The sequence below is a fragment of the Liolophura sinensis genome, chromosome 10 (assembly GCF_032854445.1).
Source record: "Liolophura sinensis isolate JHLJ2023 chromosome 10, CUHK_Ljap_v2, whole genome shotgun sequence".
Taxonomy (NCBI): Eukaryota; Metazoa; Mollusca; class Polyplacophora; order Chitonida; family Chitonidae; genus Liolophura; species Liolophura sinensis.
Window position 1 is genome coordinate 25,019,738 of NC_088304.1, and position 23,689 is coordinate 25,043,426.

Here is a 23,689-nt window from a genome sequence, read left to right on the forward strand (position 1 = left end):
ATAAAGTATATAAAGCTTTCAAAATGAATCCTGAAATCCATGACGATCTCTGGAGAAAGGGCAACTGCAACTAATGTGCAATCAACTGTAATGAACGTGGCTATAGAAATGGCATGTCATATTGAACAGTCATTGGCAATGCTGTATTACCTTCCATACTCTAAAACATTGTAACACAACAAGTGCATTCAGCATTTATTTACCCTAAAACTTTGATCTCAAGGGGACATTTTTACAAAATAATAAAGGTCATAAAATTTTACTTCTTTCACTGAAACTTACATTTCTCCAGTAAGACATTATCCTTCCTTTCATAAAAAAAACCCCTCTTTCTAAGATCAATACAGCTCTCAGAATCAGACAAAATGATCACACTTAGGATGATATTTTCAAATTCCAAGGTAAGCAAATCCCAGGAAGATAAACTTTACCACATTGGTACTTTTGCTGTCAAAACACTCATTCATTTGCATTAATGTATGCTTTTTTTATGAGGTTTTATTTTATCTCCATAATTTTTTTTTTTTTCTTTTTTTTTTTTTTTTTTTTTACGTTTGTGTGGGTGTGCTTCATAATATAATCATTATTTCCTGGCAGAAACACTTATTGATTTTCAGTGATGGCTGAAGAATTTTTGTTGGCACAACTACGGCTATTTTGTGGATGCAAGCACAATAGAATCCGCCAATATAATGAGAGCGTTTAAGCTGAATGCCAAAATGATTTGTGCTAGTGAAGCGGCATGCAGGCACGTACACAAGCTGAACCGTTTAATAGCTGCTCTTAGGAGAGGTGGTCAAAAGTTCACGTTTGTACTTTTAGCTCTGACTTCATGTTAAAGCCCTACGACTGACAATCAAAACTGGGGTCACTACCCCTGTTGCCAAAATCAAGCTGCAGCACTCAATGCATTGATCGTCATGGCAACTGAGCCCTCCATGCCAACTTGATCAAAAGCTGTGATTTGAATTTCGTGGTATTTCCAATAAATCAGGCTCTGTGTCAGATGTCGGCCTGTCAGTTTCAAGACTCGAGCCTGAAATCAAGATGCGATAAACACCTGAGCATGATTATTTTAGAAACATCTAGCACCCAATACAAACAAAAAATGACAACAAATAAATAACAAATTTGGGTTTTTATTTCAGAAATTAATGATGACAAACTGGCGATCTGATCCTTTCACTGACGTTTCAAGATCATCACATTTTTTTCAGTAGTGATCACACGTGAAGTTTTTTCTCAGCCCTGTACATTTATAGCCCCACCAAACTCTACATGGTCTTGAACTTCTGTAAAAATGATAAAAATGTCAGGGTTTGATTCACTAGATTGTTAACTTCACATATCACGAGAAGTGCTAGCACGTCAAATTCTAAGCAAAGTGAAAAGATACCATAAACGTTTCAAGGTTGAAATCCACCAATCATTACCTCAGTACAGTTTACATGTGTAATATTTATTATATATATATGTTCATATCATACTGAAGTACATGTAATTCATTTACTACATGTGTATACTGTTTGGTGTGAGTAAATTAAGGCCTTTGGGAAAGAACTACATGTATTTCATTGTGATTTTGATAACTGAATATCTTTCTGCTTCCATAAAAATCACGTTTTTCAGAGTTTCAGACTAGATCATCAGACTCTAACATGCTCTAAAGAAAAATACAATGCTCAAAAACTTGTGAAATGGGGTGTTAAACCTTAAGGTTACACAGGTGTAATTCAGGCCATTGGGGTGCAGGATTTGCCCCTGAATTGAAGAGTGAATTAAGGAGCACTGATTGGGTAATACTGCCACATAGACACACAAAGTTTTTGATGCATTATAAATTTCTGCATTGTTATGTTACATCAAGTTAAAATATATCAGAATTTTGTCTGTTTTGAATAGAGCTGAAAACTCTGTTGTCAGTGTCACCTCTCACCCCCCTGGAGGTTACTAAGGTAACAAAATGCTATGACTACAACTTTCAGTAACCACAGCTGAAAAAAACTGTCGTCATGCTTGGTCGATTTTGTGATATGTTGTAGAGAAATGTGCAAGCTGCATGTGGTGGTAAGGTATGATAACATGGGAAAGTTAGTCGATATCTATTTTTGAGGTTGAAGTTGATAAAATCACTACACAAATGGAAAGGACATCAATGTTCTCAAATAACCAGATTGAGTCACGAACCTGTAAGCCATAATTACTGTAAAAGCTTAAATTACATGTCTCTATCGGTACGTGCATAACTGGTATTATTGTGAAAAATAGAGAAAATGATATAAAACTCTTTGATCCTGCTGATTGCACAAAACAACCAAATTTAGGCCGAAAATTCATCAGCGCAAATCCCATCCAATATCTGTTATTATTTTAGATTAATTAGCCATATAATTACTTTTCGCAAAATATAAACCCCATCATGTTCATGTGATCCTGTTCAGAATCAGTTAGCTTTATAACGTTTTCAAACTTAGGAGAAACACTATAAATGCTGCAGGTATAAGTGTGATATTTATCAAAAAGCAATAATTTAAACTATTCTGACAGAAAACAGAAAATTTGATTTCGTTACAACATACAGCACAGCCACAAAACTAACCATCAATCCTACGCCAATTGTGGTCGGATGGTCCGTGTATCATACGCCCACTATACGCCGACCCTGGCCCAGCCCTTATCAAACACGCCGTCATCCTCCACCTACCATTAGTGTAGAATTGACCCACGGTCAGCCCACAGTCCGTGCAGGGTGCTGCCATGGTCAGTGTATCATTTTACAACATTCATGCACTTGCAGGTTTAATGTAACGACATGGGACATACACTGTAGGCCTTGTATTATTCGCGCGACTTTCTCCGTAAGTTTTTAGAACTTTATTACCAATTTTGAACACAACACTTGCACAGGCGAGGCTGATATTTTGTGAAAAGGGCAATTATTTGGGCTATTATAGAGTAACAGTAAAAACTGGACTGGAATTGTGCTAACAGATTTCTTTTTACTGCTACGAAAAATCTCCTGTTTTGATTTTTACTCTCTTTGGTGTATTTTCATAATTTATGTGTGGATAGGTAGAGGAATATTCTAAAAATATGTAATATATTTTATACCTTGATTTTATGCAAGGTATAGGATGCATATCTATAAGGTAGGCATGGTGCCTGCATCACGTCTTCGCGCGTACATTAAGGCTACATATGACTGCACTCGACTTATAATAAACACATTTTTGTGCTTATATAAATTAATAAAGGATATAATTGACAATTGTGAAATTGGGGATACAGTTTAGGGATTTGATATTAAAGGGAAAAATATTAACATACTGACCTTTATACGTGTCAGTGGATTGAATTTTATAAATTATGGGCCTTGTGTGATGTACTGATGTGACCCATTACATATGTATTTTCAACAGAGGTTTTTTTTAAGCCTATATAAGCACGCAGGCTGACACACATCACATATTAAAGTCAATTATTCCTGCGTAATTTTTGTATCCAACATGAAACTATGACAAATTTACTGATAAGCCAAAGAACTGGAGTCCCTCCCCCAATTCTGAAACGCCGCCACAGATGTATAGAGCTGTCATGTATAGTGTGGACTTCAGAGAAAGCAATGTGTTCCATATACATATATTTGTCAGCATATAACTCTGCCGTAACTGCCTCTAAGTACTCTTGTTATTTAATAATCAGTGAAGTAATTTATGTTAAAATAAAATATCGCATACTCAAGACACCTGGTACAAAACTTGAATCCCCTGTAATCAAGAGAACGGCGTGCATGGGTGGAGTTCCCAAAACAGTTAAGATATTAAAACTCGAATTTTGTGCGAAATTCGTGTGCAAGTAAATATGCTGTAAGCCATCACGGTGTTCATAACAGACATGGCAGTTTACAGGAAATATCGGTCTGTATTTAGCATTAAAACACTTAATGATCATGGGCCGACAGTCCGCTGATGGTCAGCCGAAGGTCAGCTGATGGTCAGCTGATGGTCCGGGTATGATGGCCTCAGGACTGCATCACGATGACCTGCGGATTGAAGGTACATGGTGAGCGTATCATACACTGACCATGAGCTGACCATCAGCGTATCCTTCTGCCACAATGGGCGTAGGATTAGGGCCAGGCTGTACTGTAGGTTGTTTTGTCCAAAAATCTTCAATATAGCCTCTTTACAGCGCTGTGGTGAGTCTATCCTTCAATGCCCTTGCTAAGATTTGACTAAAATTTCATGCTTACTTTTACAGTTTTCGGTGGATACATGAGTGGAGAAAAGTAGAAGAAAACCAATAACCTATGGTTAAGTTACTGCAGCTGACAATCTTTACTGAGTACAACATAGATTTGTAGGTAATGTTTAGAGGAGGACCAATTGTCTTCACTACAGCTGTGGTATATATCGAATAAAACCCTGCATACAGCTGAAATTCTGATTCTGCGAGAACAAGTTCCACTAGAAGCAAACATCAATTTCTGATCACAAAGTCAAAACCGGGAATGTGAGCCCTGTTTGTTCAATAATGTGTACAGATGGCCAGACATACAAAAAGTGATAGCACACAATGGAATACATTTACATGTAAGTTTCTCTATGAAGCCTTGGATACGCCATCTATCTAGAACGGAGGCATCAACAAAACAATTAGACTGTCACCTGCTCTCCTTGAAGCAGACATTAATGAGCTAAAATAGTACTTCCTGTTGGACCCAATCACCATTACGAAGACACTTATATCCTTCCACCAGAAATAACATAGTTCTTAAGACAGCAATCTTACAAAGCCAGAAGAAGTAAGTGGCTTTTGGTAACGCTTTAAGGGGTTTCCTTTAAAGGTCATTAAAAATCTTTGCTTAAGGCTCGCTCGCCTCCCACTTATAAGTACACACGTACTAAAACAGCTACCATTGGCTCAAGGCTTATCTATGATTTTCTGTGAAGAAGACCTGTCAGCTATTTGGGTTTTCCCCAAGTAGTTATCTGGTGCCATTCATCTATGCCCTTGAACTCTATTCACTAATCAACGGATACAATCTTACACCCAGGAAGAGAACTGATGTACAAGCAACAAACAGGCTAAAATGTTCTAAACCATGGTCACTATATTTATTCATTTATCTATTTGATTGGTGTTTTATGCTGTACGACGGTGGCCAGCATCATGGTGGGAGGAAACGAAGCAAAGCCAGGAATCCACAACCATCTGCAGGTTGCTGGCAGACCTTGCCACTTACAGCCGGAGAGGACGCCAGCATGATATAGAATGGTTACCATACGTAGCTATAATGAACATGTACGTGGTCATTTCAAATAATCGTACACTGATGAATATAATTCGTATTTTCATTTATCTACATGAACCTTTTGTAAATGATTTGGATTAGTTCAATATCAATGTTTAGACCTACAGTTACTTGACACTATCTTACCTTTATCCTTTTTCTTCTGTTTGTTCAAATATGTTTATCTCTTTTTGTATTAAAACATGTTATATAGCGTCTTAAATTACTGAGGGCAACAAAGGAGAACAGTTTCTGCTGACTGTGTTTTTTACCCTTAGAAAAGAAGAAAATATTTTAATTATTATTATTATTATTATTATTTTTATTGTTATTTTTACTACATAGAAATCAAATAAGTTAAACCAATATGGCAATACCTTAAGGTTGATGACTGCATAGCAAAAACAGTTCAATTTGTATAATTGGAGAGAAGCTTTTCAGTACCATGCTCAATCTAATTCTTCTTATAATCAAATTTCTTCCTGGACAATACATGTACAAATAACAATGCCAGAAAAAAAAACCCACAATTATGCCCCAGGCACTAATCTGAACCTGGCAAATGATTGTTCTGAGAAGTTTCAATTGAATTAAGAGATCCCTTTCAAGTATGGACGAGTCCCAGGGAACAATCAACATCACCAAACCTCCTGGCTATGTACTCATGCAGGCAGAGGTTTTCATTTTGTAAAGGAATTATGTGATTAGGAAGTAACTTTCTTGTGCTCTTCCGGATGTCCCCGAAGGCTTTCAAGTCATTCCCTGATGGGCATGACCTTTAAACATCATTGTTGTAAACAGTTTTATAAAGCGTTTCGTATGAATGAAACGTAAGGCTGCAGAGTTTAAAGCTTTTTTTCACTTCTCTTTCTTCTGCAAACAAGATGGAGCCATTGAAACTTGATTTCCTCCGGGCGATAGTCGCTCTAACATCAGAACACGGAGTACATGTTTACATTGTCCTCTCTGTCCTGAAAGTGAGTCGCTCTTTGATACAGTGTAAACCCATAATCCAGTCAGTCAGTCAATCAAACCATGCTAATTTCATTTGTTTTTGTACTTTGTGCTGAGCATTCGTTTATACTTCTAGGCTGCATTGGTAGCATTACCTATAGAGCCGGCACAAGTCTTCTGATTTCTCGACTTTTGACTGCAGTTGTCAAATTTCAAAAAGGGGCCTCCGTGGCTCAGTCGGTTAGCGCGCTAGCGCAGCGTAGTGACCCAGAAGCCTCTCACAATGCGGTCGCTGTGAGTTCAAGACCAGCTCATGCTGGCTTCCTCTCCGGCCGTACGTGGGAAGGTCTGCCAGCAACCTGCGGATGGTCGTGGGTTTCCGCCGGGCTCTGCCCGGTTTCCACCCACCATAATGCTGGCCGCCGTCGTATAAGTGAAATATTCTTGAGTACGGCGTAAAACACCAATCAAAAAAAAAAAAAAAAAAATCAAATTTCAAAAAGGGCAGCTGCTTATATCCTAAGTGGAAAGTCTGAGAAGTTTATTCCAGTCATTTCAGGACAACAGGAACTTCCAAAAAAACTTTCTCGAGCCTCAAAATGAAAAATGGGAGCCTCCAAGTGAAGCGTGGAAACCTCCAAGTGAAGCCCGGGAACCTCCAAGTGAGGCCCAGTAACCTCCAAGTGAAGCCCGGGAACCTCTAAGTGAGGCCTGGGAACCTCCAAGTGAGGCCCGAGAACCTCCAAGTGAAGCCCAGGAACCTCCAAGTGAGGCCCGGGAACCTCCAAGTGAAGCCCGGGAACCTTCAAGTGAGGCCTGGGAACCTCCAAGTGAAGCCCGAGAACCTCCAAGTGAAGCCCGAGAACCTCCAAGTGAGGCCCGGGAACCTCCAAGTGAAGCCCGGGAACCTTCAAGTGAGGCCTGGGAACCTCCAAGTGAAGCCCGGGAACCTCCAAGTGAAGCCCGAGAACCTCCAAAGTGAGGCCCGGGAACCTCCAAGTGAAGCTCGGCAACCTCCAAGTGAAGCCCAACAACCTCCAAAGTGAGGCCCGGGAACCTCCAAGTGAAGCTTGGCAACCTCCAAGTGAAGCCCAACAACCTCCAAGTGAAGCCCAGCAACCTCCAAGTGAAGCCCGGCAACCTCCAAGTGAAGCCCAACAACCTCCAAGTGAAGCCTGACAACCTCCAAGTGAAGCTCAGCAATCTCCAAGTGAAGCCCGGCAACCTCCAAGTGAAGCCCGGCAACCTCCAAGTGAAGCCCAACAACCTCCAAGTGAAGCCCGGCAACCTCCAAGTGAAGCTCGGCAACCTCCAAGTGAAGCCCGGCAACCTCCAAGTGAAGCCCGGGAGCCTCCAAATATAGTCTCTAGGGTAAATTTAGTTTCAGGCATATCCTGGCTTGCAAGTCTATAAGCTACATATAGTAAACAAAATAGGATTCTTTGGGAAGTGCTTATTTGGAGTGACTATAGGAGAGATGCAAAAATGAAATTACTGGTCAAGAGCAGCATGAAAAAATTCTGATTGTGCAAATCTAATTAATATGGATGAAGGACTTTTGAGTGACTATAGGAGAGATGCAAAAAAGAAGTTACTGGTCAAGAGCAGCATGAAAAAATTCTGATTGTGCAAATCTAATTAATATGGATGAAGGACTTTTTACAATTCCCTTTAGCCTATCCATGATAGTTTCCTGTTATAGGGATAGACACTATGAGGAGTTTGCGCAGGTATTATTTGATAGATCCCACAGGATTTAGACTGGTCAGACATTAATCCTATTCATGGGCTGTTCCACACCCCCCACCCCAATGAAACCATCATCCCCCACCCGGTCCGAAAGCATTACATTGGTCACTCTCTTCTCTGGCTGTTCCACTTACCTCCCCCATGAAGTCATCATCCCCCACCCTGTCCCAGTCCCACAGGGTTATGTTGATGACCCCATTTTCTGGACACGGCTCAGGAATGTCTAGTTCAAATGTCTCGTTCCAGCGCGGAAAGCGAGTCTTTTTTACAGTCTGTGGAAAGGAATGAAGCTATCGATGATGATAATAATAACCACAAAGAAATTTATACACACCTGTTAAATCTATACATACCTGTTAAATCTATACGCACCTGTAAAATCTATACATACCTGTTAAATCTATACATACCTGTTAAATCTATACACACCTGTTAAATCTATACACACCTGTTAAATCTATACATACCTGTTAAATCTATACACACCTATTAAATACACACCTCAAGAAGATGAGACGTTAATTTCATCTCCTTGATACATATAAATCATAAACTACAAAATAGGTATATATATGTAGAAATATTCTCTTACCAACTTATCTTACTTTACATGAGCTTTGGACACAGAGCAGATACTATTTTTCAACATATGATGGAAACAATAAATGGGCCATATTAAAGGGGCGTGTATTCAATTCTGACCAAAGAATAGTCTTTGAAAAAAAAAAACAGAGGAAGTGTATTTTCATACACTACTGCGGCTGATCCATATTGTGATATAACATCACGTATCAGTTCCATTATTTGTTGTACGCTTTCAATGTGCAAATCTCCAAGTGACTGATGAACTGGAAGAAAATGTGTAAGTATGAAACTTACACTGGTTTGCTTCGTTTCATCACAGAATATGCATGTCACTATGTGACTGATGAACTGGAAGAAAATGTGTAAGTATGAAACTTACATTGGTTTGCTTCGTTTCATCACAGAATATGCATGTCACTATGTGACTGATGAACTGGAAGAAAATGCGTAAGTATGAAACTTACACTGGTTTGCTTCGTTTCATCACAGAATATGCATGTCACTATGTGACTGATGAACTGGAAGAAAATGCATAAGTATGAAACTTACACTGGTTTGCTTCGTTTCATCACAGAATATGCATGTCACTACATGACTAATGAACTGGAAGAAAATGTCTAGTAATGAAACTTACACTGGTTTGCTTCGTTTCATCACAGAAGCTTACTATTGCATAAGGGTCTGAGCTGCCAGATTTGTCTTTCACGGCTAAATCTCTGAAATAAATAAAACAGCACATAAATGTAAACATCATGTCCAAGTTAGACATCAAAGCCAAAGAAAGCAATGAATACAGGACTGCAATGTTAAAAAACAGACTAAAAGCAAACCAGTAGTGAGCCACTGGCCAAATGGTTCGAGCCAGGGACATTCAGCTTCTAGTTTTTAGCACAGTATTGGGAAACTAACCACAGAAATACCATTATTTCGGACAGATATGAATTCAAAGTCCAGTGAAAGTGGGACAAATAATGTAAATTATTTGATTAATAATTTTTTTAACACATGAATTTATCCAATATTCAACAGTAAGAAATTTAAATGGATTTAAAAAAAAAGTGTAGACTGGTCACATATAAAAATGTTGTGGAACCCGGAACTGAGGGCCCACATACGCATCACATACAGTAGACATAGTAACCTCATAACCATATCCCACTAAAGTACAATGTACAAATAAATCAAGCTTATGCTCTCAAGAACAATAACTTAATAATTAATATATGTGCAATATTATAAACAGGAAGAGAATATGTACTAAATCAATTGACCAATGTCACATTTAGCTGAATTATACTATTTTATAGCTTATTATCAAGAAGAAAACAACATAATTTACACAGATGATAAAAAAAAATTAATAAAAAAACAAAAAAAAAAACAAAAACAAACGATCAGACACAATGACATGCAAACAGAAAATGAGCCACACCTAAACAGAAAGCGAGTCACACCTAAACAGAAAATGAGCCACACCTAAACAGAAAACGAGCCACACCTAAACAGAAAGCGAGTCATACCTAAACAGAAAACGAGCCACACGTAAACAGAATATTCACCTTGCCTCTATCAGACCAATACAGAGATGATAGACACCCTTGTCTCGCGAAAACTCTCGTTTAATCTCCAGCAGGACGTCTCCCTGGACTTCAGAGTCTTTGTCCCACTTTGCCAGCGGCAGCCATGTCTCCAAGCCTAAAAACCACAGAAGTACATGTACTGTTCATGAATCAGAAAAGCTTAACTCTCAGCTTCAAAAATACCATTTTAAACCCTTTATGTGCTCCTGAAACTGCCAAACTATAGGTGAGATACAGCATCTCCTATATTTCTAGGGTCATTCACAAATTCACAAGAGGCCTAAGTGCAAGATGTAACCTTGCCTGAGGATGAGGCAACAGGTTAGCTATCATTAACATTAGGGGATGCTAGGTTGTAGGCAAATAACTGACCCAAACACAAAATCAGAGTGAGTGATATATATTGCTGCCATCTGGATGACCAGCCAGGCTGATGACCCTCCGAGGTGGTGACTAACTCCCCACTACTCACTTCACTTTAGGGCTGGACTTTTACAGCCCCAGCCAGGACCTTAGAGAAAGCATTTAATTACCCAGTTGTGGATGTCTACTCAGTACACAACTTAACTAAGATTTGTGTTTCCAAAACATTGGAAACACTGCATTTAAAGACAGTCTAAAAGGTACATGTAAGGACATTTAACTGCTACTTAATCTGCTATTTATACTCTAGAGGTATGCAAAATGTGAAAAGCCTACTACCTCTACTTTCATAACTAAACATCATTTAATTGATATGATACTACCTCTACTTTTGTAACTAAACATCATTTAATTGATATGATACTACCTCTACTTTTGTAACTAAATATCATTTAATTGATATGATACTACCTCTACTTTTGTAACTAAACATCATTTAATTGATATGATACTACCTCTACTTTTGTAACTAAACATCATTTAATTGATATGATACTACCTCTACTTTTGTAACTAAATATCATTTAATTTTCTATGAAACCATACTCATTTAAGGTTACTGTAAATCCTGAATAACTTTTTAAATGTCATTCCATCTGCAAGCTAGTAACCATGACGACAAAGTACAACTTAATACAAACACAGTCATATGCAATATCCCTACCTGATATCAATTACTAATGATGAATTTCTTCCCCAAAGTCTTTAAACCTAACACATCAGTGTTGTCAAAAAGGCGGGAAGCCAAATTCTAACTACAGCCCTACTACAAAAACAACTTTAACTTTGTGTGTTGCATCAGAGCTTAATTGCAAATTTATGCCTCTTTTTTGAAGAAGATGTGCAGAAGATGTGAAGGAAGTAAGAGGAGCTACATATCTGAATACCAGATACACACATTCTAACATAAAAGTTTGGACAAATACCAATCAATCAAGAGCTGGATATCATGTCTTCGCTGAATTATCACAAGCTATAGGTAAACTCTAGACTTTACCAAATCTCCTTTGTCATTCCAGCCTCAAACGAGTGCTTCTTGAGTTCATCAGTCATAAGCAGATGTTGTCAAGTCCTCTCGTGTCTCAGGTTGTGAGGTCAATACCCTCTGAGGTCAATATATGTACTCTGTGTCCCTGAGACCAGCCATTTGATCTGAGGTCAAGTTCCAAGCCACTTTACAAAGGCTGTCATACACATCACACATATGGTATCTTATAAATTGTTTTTTCAGATCTCACAAGCGCAAAGACTGATAATGTGTTGGATGCTCTCAGAATTCCATCAAATCTTCAGAAATTTATGACAGGTAAGTATATACCTGTAAGGTATGTTGCTGTTTTAATTTATTTATTTGTTTGATTGGTGTTTTACGCCCTACTCAAGAATATTTCACTTATACAACGTCGGCCAGCATTATGGTGAGTGGAAATCAGGCAGAGCCCAGGGGAAACCCACGACCATCTGCAGACCTGCTGTCAGACCTTCCCACATGCATGCTGTTTTAAGGTTTAATATCATTCAATATTCTTGACTATGGAATAAAACTACAATCCACGATTATAAATTTATAAAAATGGGTCAATCGCTTATGGTCACCATAGGTGCATGTATGCTCTGTAAAACAGACCTGCCTGGAACGTACCATATACACATATTTATTTATTCATTTATTTGATTGGTGTTTTATGCCGTACTCAAGAAAATTTCACTTATACGACGGCGGCCAGCATTATAGTGCGAGGAAACCGGGCAGAGCCCGGGGAAAACCCATGACCATCCGCAGGTTGCTGAAAGACCTTCCCACATACGGCCGGTGAGGAAGCCAGCATGAGCTGGGCTTGAACTTACAGTGACCGCATGGGTGAGAGGCTTCTGGGTCATTATGCCGCGCTAGCGCTCTAACCAACTAAGCCACAGAGGCCCTTAAAATAAACTTAAGAGCCACAGTTGAGTTGACGTAATGATTTGGAGTGCTCCTCAGAAGTTTGACTACAGATGAATGATGATCTTAACAACACCAACAACAACAACGATCACACTCACAGCGCACCTGACCGATCCCTGATGATAAATTCCTTTCGAATGCTGCTATATTTTATTTTCTAAGCCTAGGTCTCAGCTGTTAAAGCCGCTTTTATATACAACACTAATGTCCCTATCACCATCTTTCATATCCAACAACATATTTCTATAATCGCTTCCATAACAAATTTAAACAATTAATCTGTTTTTCTATTTCCACTGAGAAAAAAAGATTCATCAGTTATGTTTCACCAGTAAATGTTTAATACTCTTTTTTTGCTTAACCCTTGTATAGGATAGAGTTCAATATCTAACACCTTCACAATTATGACGGGGCAGAGCGTTTGACTGTGTTCATTTCAATATGACGTCTCCTGCGTTAGACTTGTCAATCAGTACATCCAATGGTCTTCAGGAGGAGATCTTTTCTACAGGGATAAGCACTCGGAAACTAAAGACAGTGAATGGCTGAAAACGATACAGAGAGCCAACCTGTCGTCTAATACATCATCACAAACAGAAAGAAATATCCTGCAGATACAAATTTAACAGTCTATATTGTACATGTAGTTTTTGCTTGTCTTTTTCTTGATATAGTGACTTCTTTCAATTTTCTGTGGTTTTCACTTTTTTTTTCATAAATAACATCTCTAAAATTTTCACGGAGCGCGCTGATGATATTCCAGAATGCACTTGAAACAAACCTTTGGGATTGTCCAGCAAGTCTTCTCTGGAGACTACCACTCGTCCTATGACGTCATCCTCACTGAAACATGAGATAACCAAAACTGTCACACAGAAATATAGTACAACCTATGACGTCATCCTCACTAAAACACAACACAACCAAAACTGTCACACAGAATATAGTACAACCTAGGACATTATCCTCACTAAAACACAACACAACCAAAACAGTCACACAGAATATAGTACAACCTGGGACATCATCCTCACTAAAACACAAGATAACCAAAACAGTCACACAGAAATATAGTACAACCTATGACGTCATCCTCACTAAAACACAACACAACCAAAACTGTCACACAGAATATAGTACAACCTAGGACATTATCCTCACTAAAACACAACACAACCAAAACAGTCACACAGAAATATAGCAAAGCCTAGAACATCATCCTCACTAAAACACAAGATAACCAAAACAGTCACACAGAATATAGTACAACCTGGGACACCATCCTCACTAAAACACAAAACAACCAAAACAGTCACACAGAAATATAGTACAACCTGGGACATCATCCTCACTAAAACACAACACAACCAAAACAGTCACACAGAATATAGTACAACCTGGGACATCATCCTCACTAAAACACAAGATAACCAAAACAGTCACACAGAAATATAGTACAACCTGGGACATCATCCTCACTAAAACACAAGATAACCAAAACAGTCACACAGAATATAGTACAACCTGGGACATCATCCTCACTAAAACACAACACAACCAAAACAGTCACACAGAATATAGTACAACCTAGGACATCATCCTCACTTAAACACAACACAACCAAAACAGTCACACAGAATATAGTACAACCTGGGACATCATCCTCACTAAAACACAACACAACCAAAACAGTCACACAGAAATATAGCAAAGCCTAGGACATTATCCTCACTAAAACACAAAACAACCAAAACAGTCACACAGAATATAGTACAACCTAGGACATCATCCTCACTAAAACACAAAACAACCAAAACAGTCACACAGAATATAGTACAACCTAGGACATCATCCTCACTAAAACACAAGATAACCAAAACTGTCACACAGAATATAGTACAACCTGGGACATCATCCTCACTAAAACACAACACAACCAAAACAGTCACACAGAAATATAGCAAAGCCTAGGACATTATCCTCACTAAAACACAAGATAATCAAAACAGTCACACAGAATATAATGCAACCTGGGACATCATCCTCACTAAAACACAAGATAACCAAAACAGTCACACAGAATATAGTACAACCTGGGACATCATCCTCACTAAAACACAACACAACCAAAACAGTCACACAGAAATATAGTACAACCTGGGACATCATCCTCACTAAACCACAAGACAACCAAAACAGTCACACAGAATATAGTACAACCTAGGACATCATCCTCACTAAAACACAACACAACCAAAACAGTCACACAGAATATAGTACAACCTGGGACATCATCCTCACTTAAACACAACACAACCAAAACAGTCACACAGAATATAGTACAACCTGGGACATCATCCTCACTAAAACACAAGATAACCAAAACAGTCACACAGAATATAGTACAACCTAGGACATCATCCTCACTAAAACACAACACAACCAAAACTGTCACACAGAATATAGTACAACCTGGGACATCATCCTCACTAAAACACAACACAACCAAAACAGTCACACAGAATATAGTACAACCTGGGACATCATCCTCACTAAAACACAACACAACCAAAACTGTCACACAGAAATATAGCAAAGCCTAGGACATTATCCTCACTAAAACACAACACAACCAAAACAGTCACACAGAATATAGTACAACCTGGGACACCATCCTCACTAAAACACAAAACAACCAAAACAGTCACACAGAAATATAGTACAACCTGGGACATCATCCTCACTAAAACACAAGATAACCAAAACAGTCACACAGAATATAGTACAACCTGGGACACCATCCTCACTAAAACACAAGATAACCAAAACAGTCACACAGAATATAGTACAACCTGGGACATCATCCTCACTAAAACACAACACAACCAAAACAGTCACACAGAATATAGTACAGCCTAGGACATCATCCTCACTAAAACACAAAACAACCAAAACCGTCACACAGAAATATAGTACAACCTGGGACATCATCCTCACTAAAACACAAAACAACCAAAACAGTCACACAGAATATAGTACAACCTGGGACACCATCCTCACTAAAACACAAAACAACCAAAACAGTCACACAGAAATATAGTACAACCTGGGACATCATCCTCACTAAAACACAAAACAACCAAAACAGTCACACAGAATATAGTACAACCTGGGACACCATCCTCACTAAAACACAAAACAACCAAAACAGTCACACAGAATATAGTACAACCTGGAACATCATCCTCACTAAAACACAAAACAACCAAAACAGTCACACAGAATATAGTACAACCTAGGACATCATCCTCACTAAAACACAAAACAACCAAAACAGTCACACAGAAATATAGTACAACCTGGGACATCATCCTCACTAAAACACAAAACAACCAAAACAGTCACACAGAATATAGTACAACCTGGGACACCATCCTCACTAAAACACAAAACAACCAAAACAGTCACACAGAAATATAGTACAACCTGGGACATCATCCTCACTAAAACACAACACAACCAAAACAGTCACACAGAATATAGTACAACCTGGGACACCATCCTCACTAAAACACAAAACAACCAAAACAGTCACCCAGAATATAGTACAACCTGGAACATCATCCTCACTAAAACACAACACAACCAAAACAGTCACACAGAATATAGTACAACCTGGGACATCATCCTCACTAAAACACAAGACAACCAAAACAGTCACACAGAATATAGTACAACCTGGGACATCATCCTCACTAAAACACAACACAACCAAAACTGTCACACAGAAATATAGCAAAGCCTAGGACATTATCCTCACTAAAACACAACACAACCAAAACAGTCACACAGAATATAGTACAACCTGGGACATCATCCTCACTAAAACACAACACAACCAAAACAGTCACACAGAATATAATACAACCTGGGACATCATCCTCACTAAAACACAACACAACCAAAACAGTCACACAGAAATATAGCAAAGCCTAGGACATTATCCTCACTAAAACACAAGATAACCAAAACTGTCACACAGAAATATAGTACAACCTAGGACATCATCCTCACTAAAACACAAGATAACCAAAACAGTCACACAGAATATAGTACAACCTGGGACATCATCCTCACTAAAACATGAGATAACCAAAACAGTCACACAGAAATATAATACAACCTACGACATCATCCTCACTAAAACACGAGATAACCAAAACTGTCACACAGAATATAGTACAACCTGGGACATCATCCTCACTAAAACACAACACAACCAAAACTGTCACACAGAATATAGTACAACCTGGGACATCATCCTCACTAAAACACAACACAACCAAAACAGTCACACAGAATATAGTACAACCTGGGACATCATCCTCACTAAAACACAACACAACCAAAACAGTCACACAGAATATAGTACAACCTAGGACATCATCCTCACTAAAACACAAAACAACCAAAACAGTCACACAGAATACAGTACAACCTGGGACATCATCCTCACTAAAACACAAGATAACCAAAACTGTCACACAGAATATAGTAGAACCTGGGACATCATCCTCACTAAAACACAACACAACCAAAACAGTCACACAGAAATATAGCAAAGCCTAGGACATTATCCTCACTAAAACACAAGATAATCAAAACAGTCACACAGAATATAATGCAACCTGGGACATCATCCTCACTAAAACACAAGATAACCAAAACAGTCACACAGAATATAGTACAACCTGGGACATCATCCTCACTAAAACACAACACAACCAAAACAGTCACACAGAAATATAGTACAACCTGGGACATCATCCTCACTAAACCACAAGACAACCAAAACAGTCACACAGAAATATAGCAAAGCCTAAGACATTATCCTCACTAAAACACAACACAACCAAAATCATACCGAAACAAAACAATAATAAATACGCCAGAATCCTGGATACGCCCGGCAGATGTTCTCTCAGTCAGCTGTTCAATGATGTATTAAACGCACAATAGAAAGCAATTGTTTCTTCAGAAAAACTACTATTATTATCAATTATCAATTTATATTCCTAAGTACACTTTGGAAATGAACCAGCATCTCAGAATTTAATGACTTTGTGATTAGAATTATAAACAAAAAGACTTATTCTGGAGGGCAAACTAGGCATTAGCCTTTGGAATAGCTGACTTAAAGACTACACATTTTGGCTGTCAGACAGTGTCTAAAGAATCTCCACACTGAAGTTCTGACTGAGACTGATGATAAAGATAAGATTCTTCTTCTCCTTCTTATCATTATTATTACTATTATTATTACTATTATTATTATTATTACTATTATTATTACTATTATTATTACTATTATTATTATTATTATTACTATTATTATTATTATTATTATTATTATTACTATTATTACCATTATTATTATTACTGGTCCACGTTCTGTAAAGTTATTGCAATGAAAATGACCCACCCACCTGACACGGTCTTCATCATAGACGTAAATACTCATACCATGGAAACCACAGGGCATATGCATAATATACTCTTCACCCCAAAATGGATTCAAACTCTTGTAAACTGTAGCTGTCCTGAAAACAGATAATACAAAAAGATCTTAATTAAAAGGATCTGCCATGAGACAAATTCCCTATACCCTGAAATGAAATAAACTAAGTCTGATTTAATGACCTGCGTCATCCTCAAAGTACTTTTTTGGTACACTCGCCCATATTTCACATGTTTGAAAGATAACAGGGATCCAACGAGTCTTGGTCTAAGTAACTCAGGCCAAAGTTAAAGGAGAAGAAAATTCAAATATCAATATTAAACCATTGAAAAGAGTATGCATTTCCTCGCAGGTGCATGCCATAAAAAAATTCTCATATGTACCTCAAGTTCATAAATTATAAATTTATATATTTATTTATTCATTTATTTGATTGGTGTTTTACGCCGTACACAAGAATATTTCACTTATACGATGGCGGCCAGCATTATGGTGCAAGGAAACCAGGCAGAGCCCGGGGAAAACCCACAACCATCCGCAGGTTGCTGAAAGACCTTCCCACGTATGGCCGGAGAGGAAGCCAGCATGAGCTTGACTTGAACTCACAAGTGATTCATTTTTCCCAAGATCTAGTCCTTAAGTCTTCTGTGTTAGAAGGAGAATTGCTGTCAGAAACCACCGAAGTGCTGGCAAGCCAGGAAGTTACAACTTCCTTTTTCAAGGTCTTAGGTATGGCTCAACCCAGGATTCACCCTGGATCTACCGGTCCCAAAACGGATGCTCTACCAACTGTGCTATCGGGGCCGGTGAAGCATTTGAAGAAGACATTTAGCTAGGGCTTGCCAATGCACTGATCATGCTTATTGGGGGCATTGGTGCCTTTCTAGGAATGCAACTTCTGGGGGGAAGGCAATCGCATGTGCAGCGAGCAGTTTGTGTAATGAAGTTCTGCTTGTTCGTGTCAACTTTGCTGGTATATAGATATTTATTTATTTATTTGATTTTTTTTGTCACACTCTACTCAAGAATATTTCAAATATACAACAGTGTCAGTATATAAATATATATATATATGTATATAGATGTATACCTATACTTGGGGAATGACGAAACTTTTTCAGTTCACTCATGAGGTATGAACAAAAAAAGGCTGTGGAAACAGTATGATTCCGTGAGACAGTTCCTTCACTAGTATCGTCCTGTCTATTTTTTAATAAAAGTAGTTCACAATGGGGCGAGGCGTAAGTATTTTTTTTAATAGGTTCCTTGAGGCATGAATGCAAAAAATTGACCAATCAGATAGCTCATTACTAGTATTGCTTTAACACAAAGGAAATGATAATAAATTTCTTCCACGACAAACTTGCCCATTTTATCTGATTCTGAGAGTTCTATCAATTTTAGAAAGGTTTAGTGACATTTATATGCCTCTAAAAATGCGCTTTTGTGGGCGAAATTTTACGTCATTTAGGGTATTTAGGAATATACATACTTTTGGTATACTTTTTTTTTATACACTTTTAGTCTGATACACTCTTGGTGCAGTGCATATGTGCAGATCCATCGTGCAGATATGCTTCTGATGCATGCATATATATATACATGTATATTCAGTCTAAGGCATACTTTTGGGATCGTTCGAACAGACAGTACACGAGCACAAATTTCTGTCCTGACAGTTCTAATGTAAAATGTCAAAACTGATTGGAAACATAACTCACAACTATCACAAACTGTTTCCAGCAAACTTAATCAAGGAAACCAGAAGGACTGATCACACAATAAAAATGTCGTCCTGTATGACAGGTTGACGCAAAGAGCATATGTTATATGTATCTCAACTCTAAAGGTCACCTGAGCCAAGAGTATTGAATGATTGCCCTGGGAAACGCTCCATCCCACCCAATGACATGTTCTCCTCTATCATGTCTATAGCTGACAGCACCATTGGAACAACAAAGTCATACCTGTCTATACCCGTTTGGGACCAGCATTCATTGTATATTTTCGGGCATTAGTTTCTCACAATCCACAATAAAGATAAAGAAAAGAGAAAACAATAAAAACATTTTTTTTCTTTAAGAAACATATTTATATAGTTACTAATGTGTTACTTTACAAAGTGATTGGTTGTGAGACATTAAAATTATACCCCAAATTAAATATAAGGCCAGTTTTCACTATTTCTTGCCATACGTTTTTCATAATACACAAAGGAAGAAAAAAAAAACTATTTGTCTTGGTTCAAACAAACATATCCATCTAGTTACTAATGTGTTACAACCTGCGAAACTTTCCAGTACCACTCAGTTCAGAGCCAATTGGTTACCAGCCTGTTTAATAGCATTTGGTACAGGTTGGTCAGAGTACAATGTACGTGTACTTCACACCTGGCTTACTAAAGACCAAATATGTCCTTATCATGTATCCATATGCTATGCCTGGTTCGGGTAGGTGGCTTGTTTGGTGTCTTCAGCATGGTATTACAGTCAAGCAGCACCATACAACACTGTATATCAATCACCTAAAATTTCAAATGTGACTCTAAAATTATAATTATCTTGTCTGATTCTCAGAGTTCTTTTGTTCATAGAAAGATGTTTTAAAGCTTGTGTAGAAAATACATGTGCAGGGTCAACTAGAAAAATGTAATATTTTATTAACAAAATTTATTTGCCTCTAAAAATGCATTTGTTTAAATGCATTCACTGTTGTGATGTAACGTTTAAAGTTCAATGTTTAATCAAAAGCAAAAAATTCAACTATAGGGAATTTTTGAAGATCTTTGAAAAGTCTGAAATAAGAGTTGCTACATAGAGACAAACATAACTTGGAACTCAACGTACAGCAAGGGTTGCAAATACGCACATTTTCATCATTACCATGTAACTAGCCTATACCTAGCAATAATTTCCCAAGAGATGTGACTTTAAAATGAGGTGGTTTTCTAACTGTTCAATATTTCCTCATCCCCCACATCCAAGCCCCCCCCCCAAAACCCACTCAAAACTTTCCCCTACTTCCCACACCTAAAGTAGGATCAAACATTATTAACATCCAACAAGTATCAGCAATAATATCAGACAAATTTCCCACTTGACATATTGCAGCATTTGTATCTATATCATTTGACTCATCAATTCACGGAGCAGTATGCCATTCTATATTTAAATCAAAAAGCATCATGTACAATAGGTACATATTACGTTATTTTCAGAAGAAATCATAATTTAATTTGCCTCCTTTTTCCATAACGAGCAAAAGGATTATTTCTCAATTAATTCAACATGGCGTTTTGATGAATGTGTATTGCATGCCAAAATTATATTGGGAAAAAAAAAAAACATACACACACATAGAAATTGCCTATTTATTCAAAACAGAATAGATATCTTACACTATATGTATATCAAGCGTTTTAAAATAGTATAATTTATAATAAACACATTGGAGCCTCTCACCAACACAGTCACAGTGAGTTTAAGCTTAGCTCATGCTGGCTTCATCTCCGGCCGTACATGGGAAGGTCTGCCAGCAACCTGCGAATGGTCCTGGGTTTTCCCCAGCAGTTGCCTGATTTTCTCCCACCATAATGCTGGCTGTCATCGCATAAGTGTAATATTCTTGAGTATGGCGTAAAACAACAATCAAATAAATCATAAAGACCTCTTCACTAACCCATGATGGTGAAAACCATACATGCAAACAATCTGACTTATCCTCCAAAAAGTCACAATCAAACTAAAACCTCTCAGAGAGCAGAAGTTATTTTCCATTGCATTTTATATGGACACTTCTTACCCCAATGTCTCAATGACACCTTTAAAGTTTGAAATCCAAACTTTCAATTTTTTTTTCCCAGCTACTGTTATTTACATTCAAAACAGTCTAGAAGGGAAAATTTCTGAGTCTAAACTGCCTCTATATTCTTTTTTTCCTTTTTTGTTATTTTTTTTTTTTTTGTGAAGTTTCTGATGTCACCTGGCTAAAATTTGATAACAAAACCAGGCATGAACAATGCCAAGTGAGAAGCCTGCCAGCCATCTCCCAGAATTATAATAGCCTTTGGGAGTAATTACTGCTGCGTTTGATGAGTGCTGCCCTTTAGGAACAGACGGACCAACAAGCCAAACTCCTACGCTCACATGTTTATGGACATACCCAACGGTATTCTCCGCATTACATCATTACAGTTTGTGTGCACAGTCACACACAAGCCAGCATGGTTACATTTGTAATAATATTTCAATATACACTCCTAAAAAAAAATTACACTGTTGTTAACATAGTACTGTTTTCAGCACATAAATTCAACATTAATTCTGTAGAGTCAACTTTAGGTAGGCCTACTTGTTGCCAAATTTAACAGAATGTGTTGACACATGTTAATAATTAATCATGGTTATGTCAATGTTTGCATTTACAAATTAGCATACATGTAAAGTATGGAATATGTTGACAACGCCTGTGTAAATGTATATCAAATATTAAATTCAAACTTTCAACTTTCCTCAGTACTTAATTGTTAAAATTAAGAATTTGACAACTAAGGACAATCAGGTATTGAACATGCTGACAACTGAGGATAATTAGGTATTGTATGTGTTGACAACTGAGGATAATTAGGTACTGTACATGCTGACAACTGGGGACAATTAGGTACTGTATGTGTTGACAACTGAGAATGATTAGGTATTGTATATGTTGACAACTGAGGATGATTAGGTATTGTATATGTTGACAACTGAGGATGATTAGGTATTGTATGTGTTGACAACTGAGGATAATTAGGTACTGTATGTGTTATCAATTGATGATGATTAGGTACTGTATGTGTTGACAACTGAGGATAATTAGGTATTGTATGTGTTGACAAATGAGAATAATTAGGTATTGTATGTGTTGACAACTGATGATGATTAGGTACTGTATGTGTTGAAAACTGAGGATAATTAGGTATTGTATGTGTTGACAACTGAGGATAATTAGGTACTGTATGTGTTGACAACTGAGGATAATTAGGTATTGTATGTGTTGACAAATGAGAATAATTAGGTATTGCATGTGTTGACAACTGAGGATAATTAGGTATTGTATGTGTTGACAACTGAGGATAATTAGGTATCGTATGTGTCGACTACTGAGGATAATTAAGTATTGTATGTGTTGACAACTGAGGATAATTAGGTATCGTACATGCTGACAACTGGGGATAATTAGGTACTGTATGCGTTGACAACTGAGGATAATTAGCTATTGTATATGCTGACAACTGGGGATGATTAGGTATTGTACATGCTGACAACTGAGGATAATTAGGTACTGTACATGCTGACAACTGAGGATAATTAGGTACTGTACATGCTGACAACTGGGGATAATTAGCTATTGTACATGCTGACAACTGATGACAATTAGCTATCGTACATGCTGACAACTGAGGATAATTAGGTACTGTACATGCTGACAACTGGGGATAATTAGCCATTGTACATGCTGACAACTGGGGATAATTAGCTATTGTACATGCTGACAACTGGGGATAATTAGGTACTGTACATGCTGACAACTGGGGATAATTAGCCATTGTACATGCTGACAACTGAGGATAATTAGGTACTGTACATGCTGACAACTGGGGA

General features: G+C 37.7%; 1 protein-coding gene across 1 annotated transcript in view; it reads right to left on the reverse strand.

The window, feature by feature from the left end:
• The window catches only part of LOC135476158 (rasGAP-activating-like protein 1), a 90,689-nt gene that overhangs the window by 19,602 nt on the left and 47,398 nt on the right, over positions 1-23,689 (reverse strand). The window contains exons 3-7 of the mRNA XM_064756081.1: positions 18,016-18,129; positions 13,311-13,372; positions 10,141-10,276; positions 9,216-9,297; positions 8,131-8,268 (exon numbers count right to left, since the gene is read on the reverse strand). Coding sequence (XP_064612151.1) covers positions 8,131-8,268; positions 9,216-9,297; positions 10,141-10,276; positions 13,311-13,372; positions 18,016-18,129 — 532 coding nt within the window. The remainder of the gene's footprint in view (positions 1-8,130; positions 8,269-9,215; positions 9,298-10,140; positions 10,277-13,310; positions 13,373-18,015; positions 18,130-23,689) is intronic.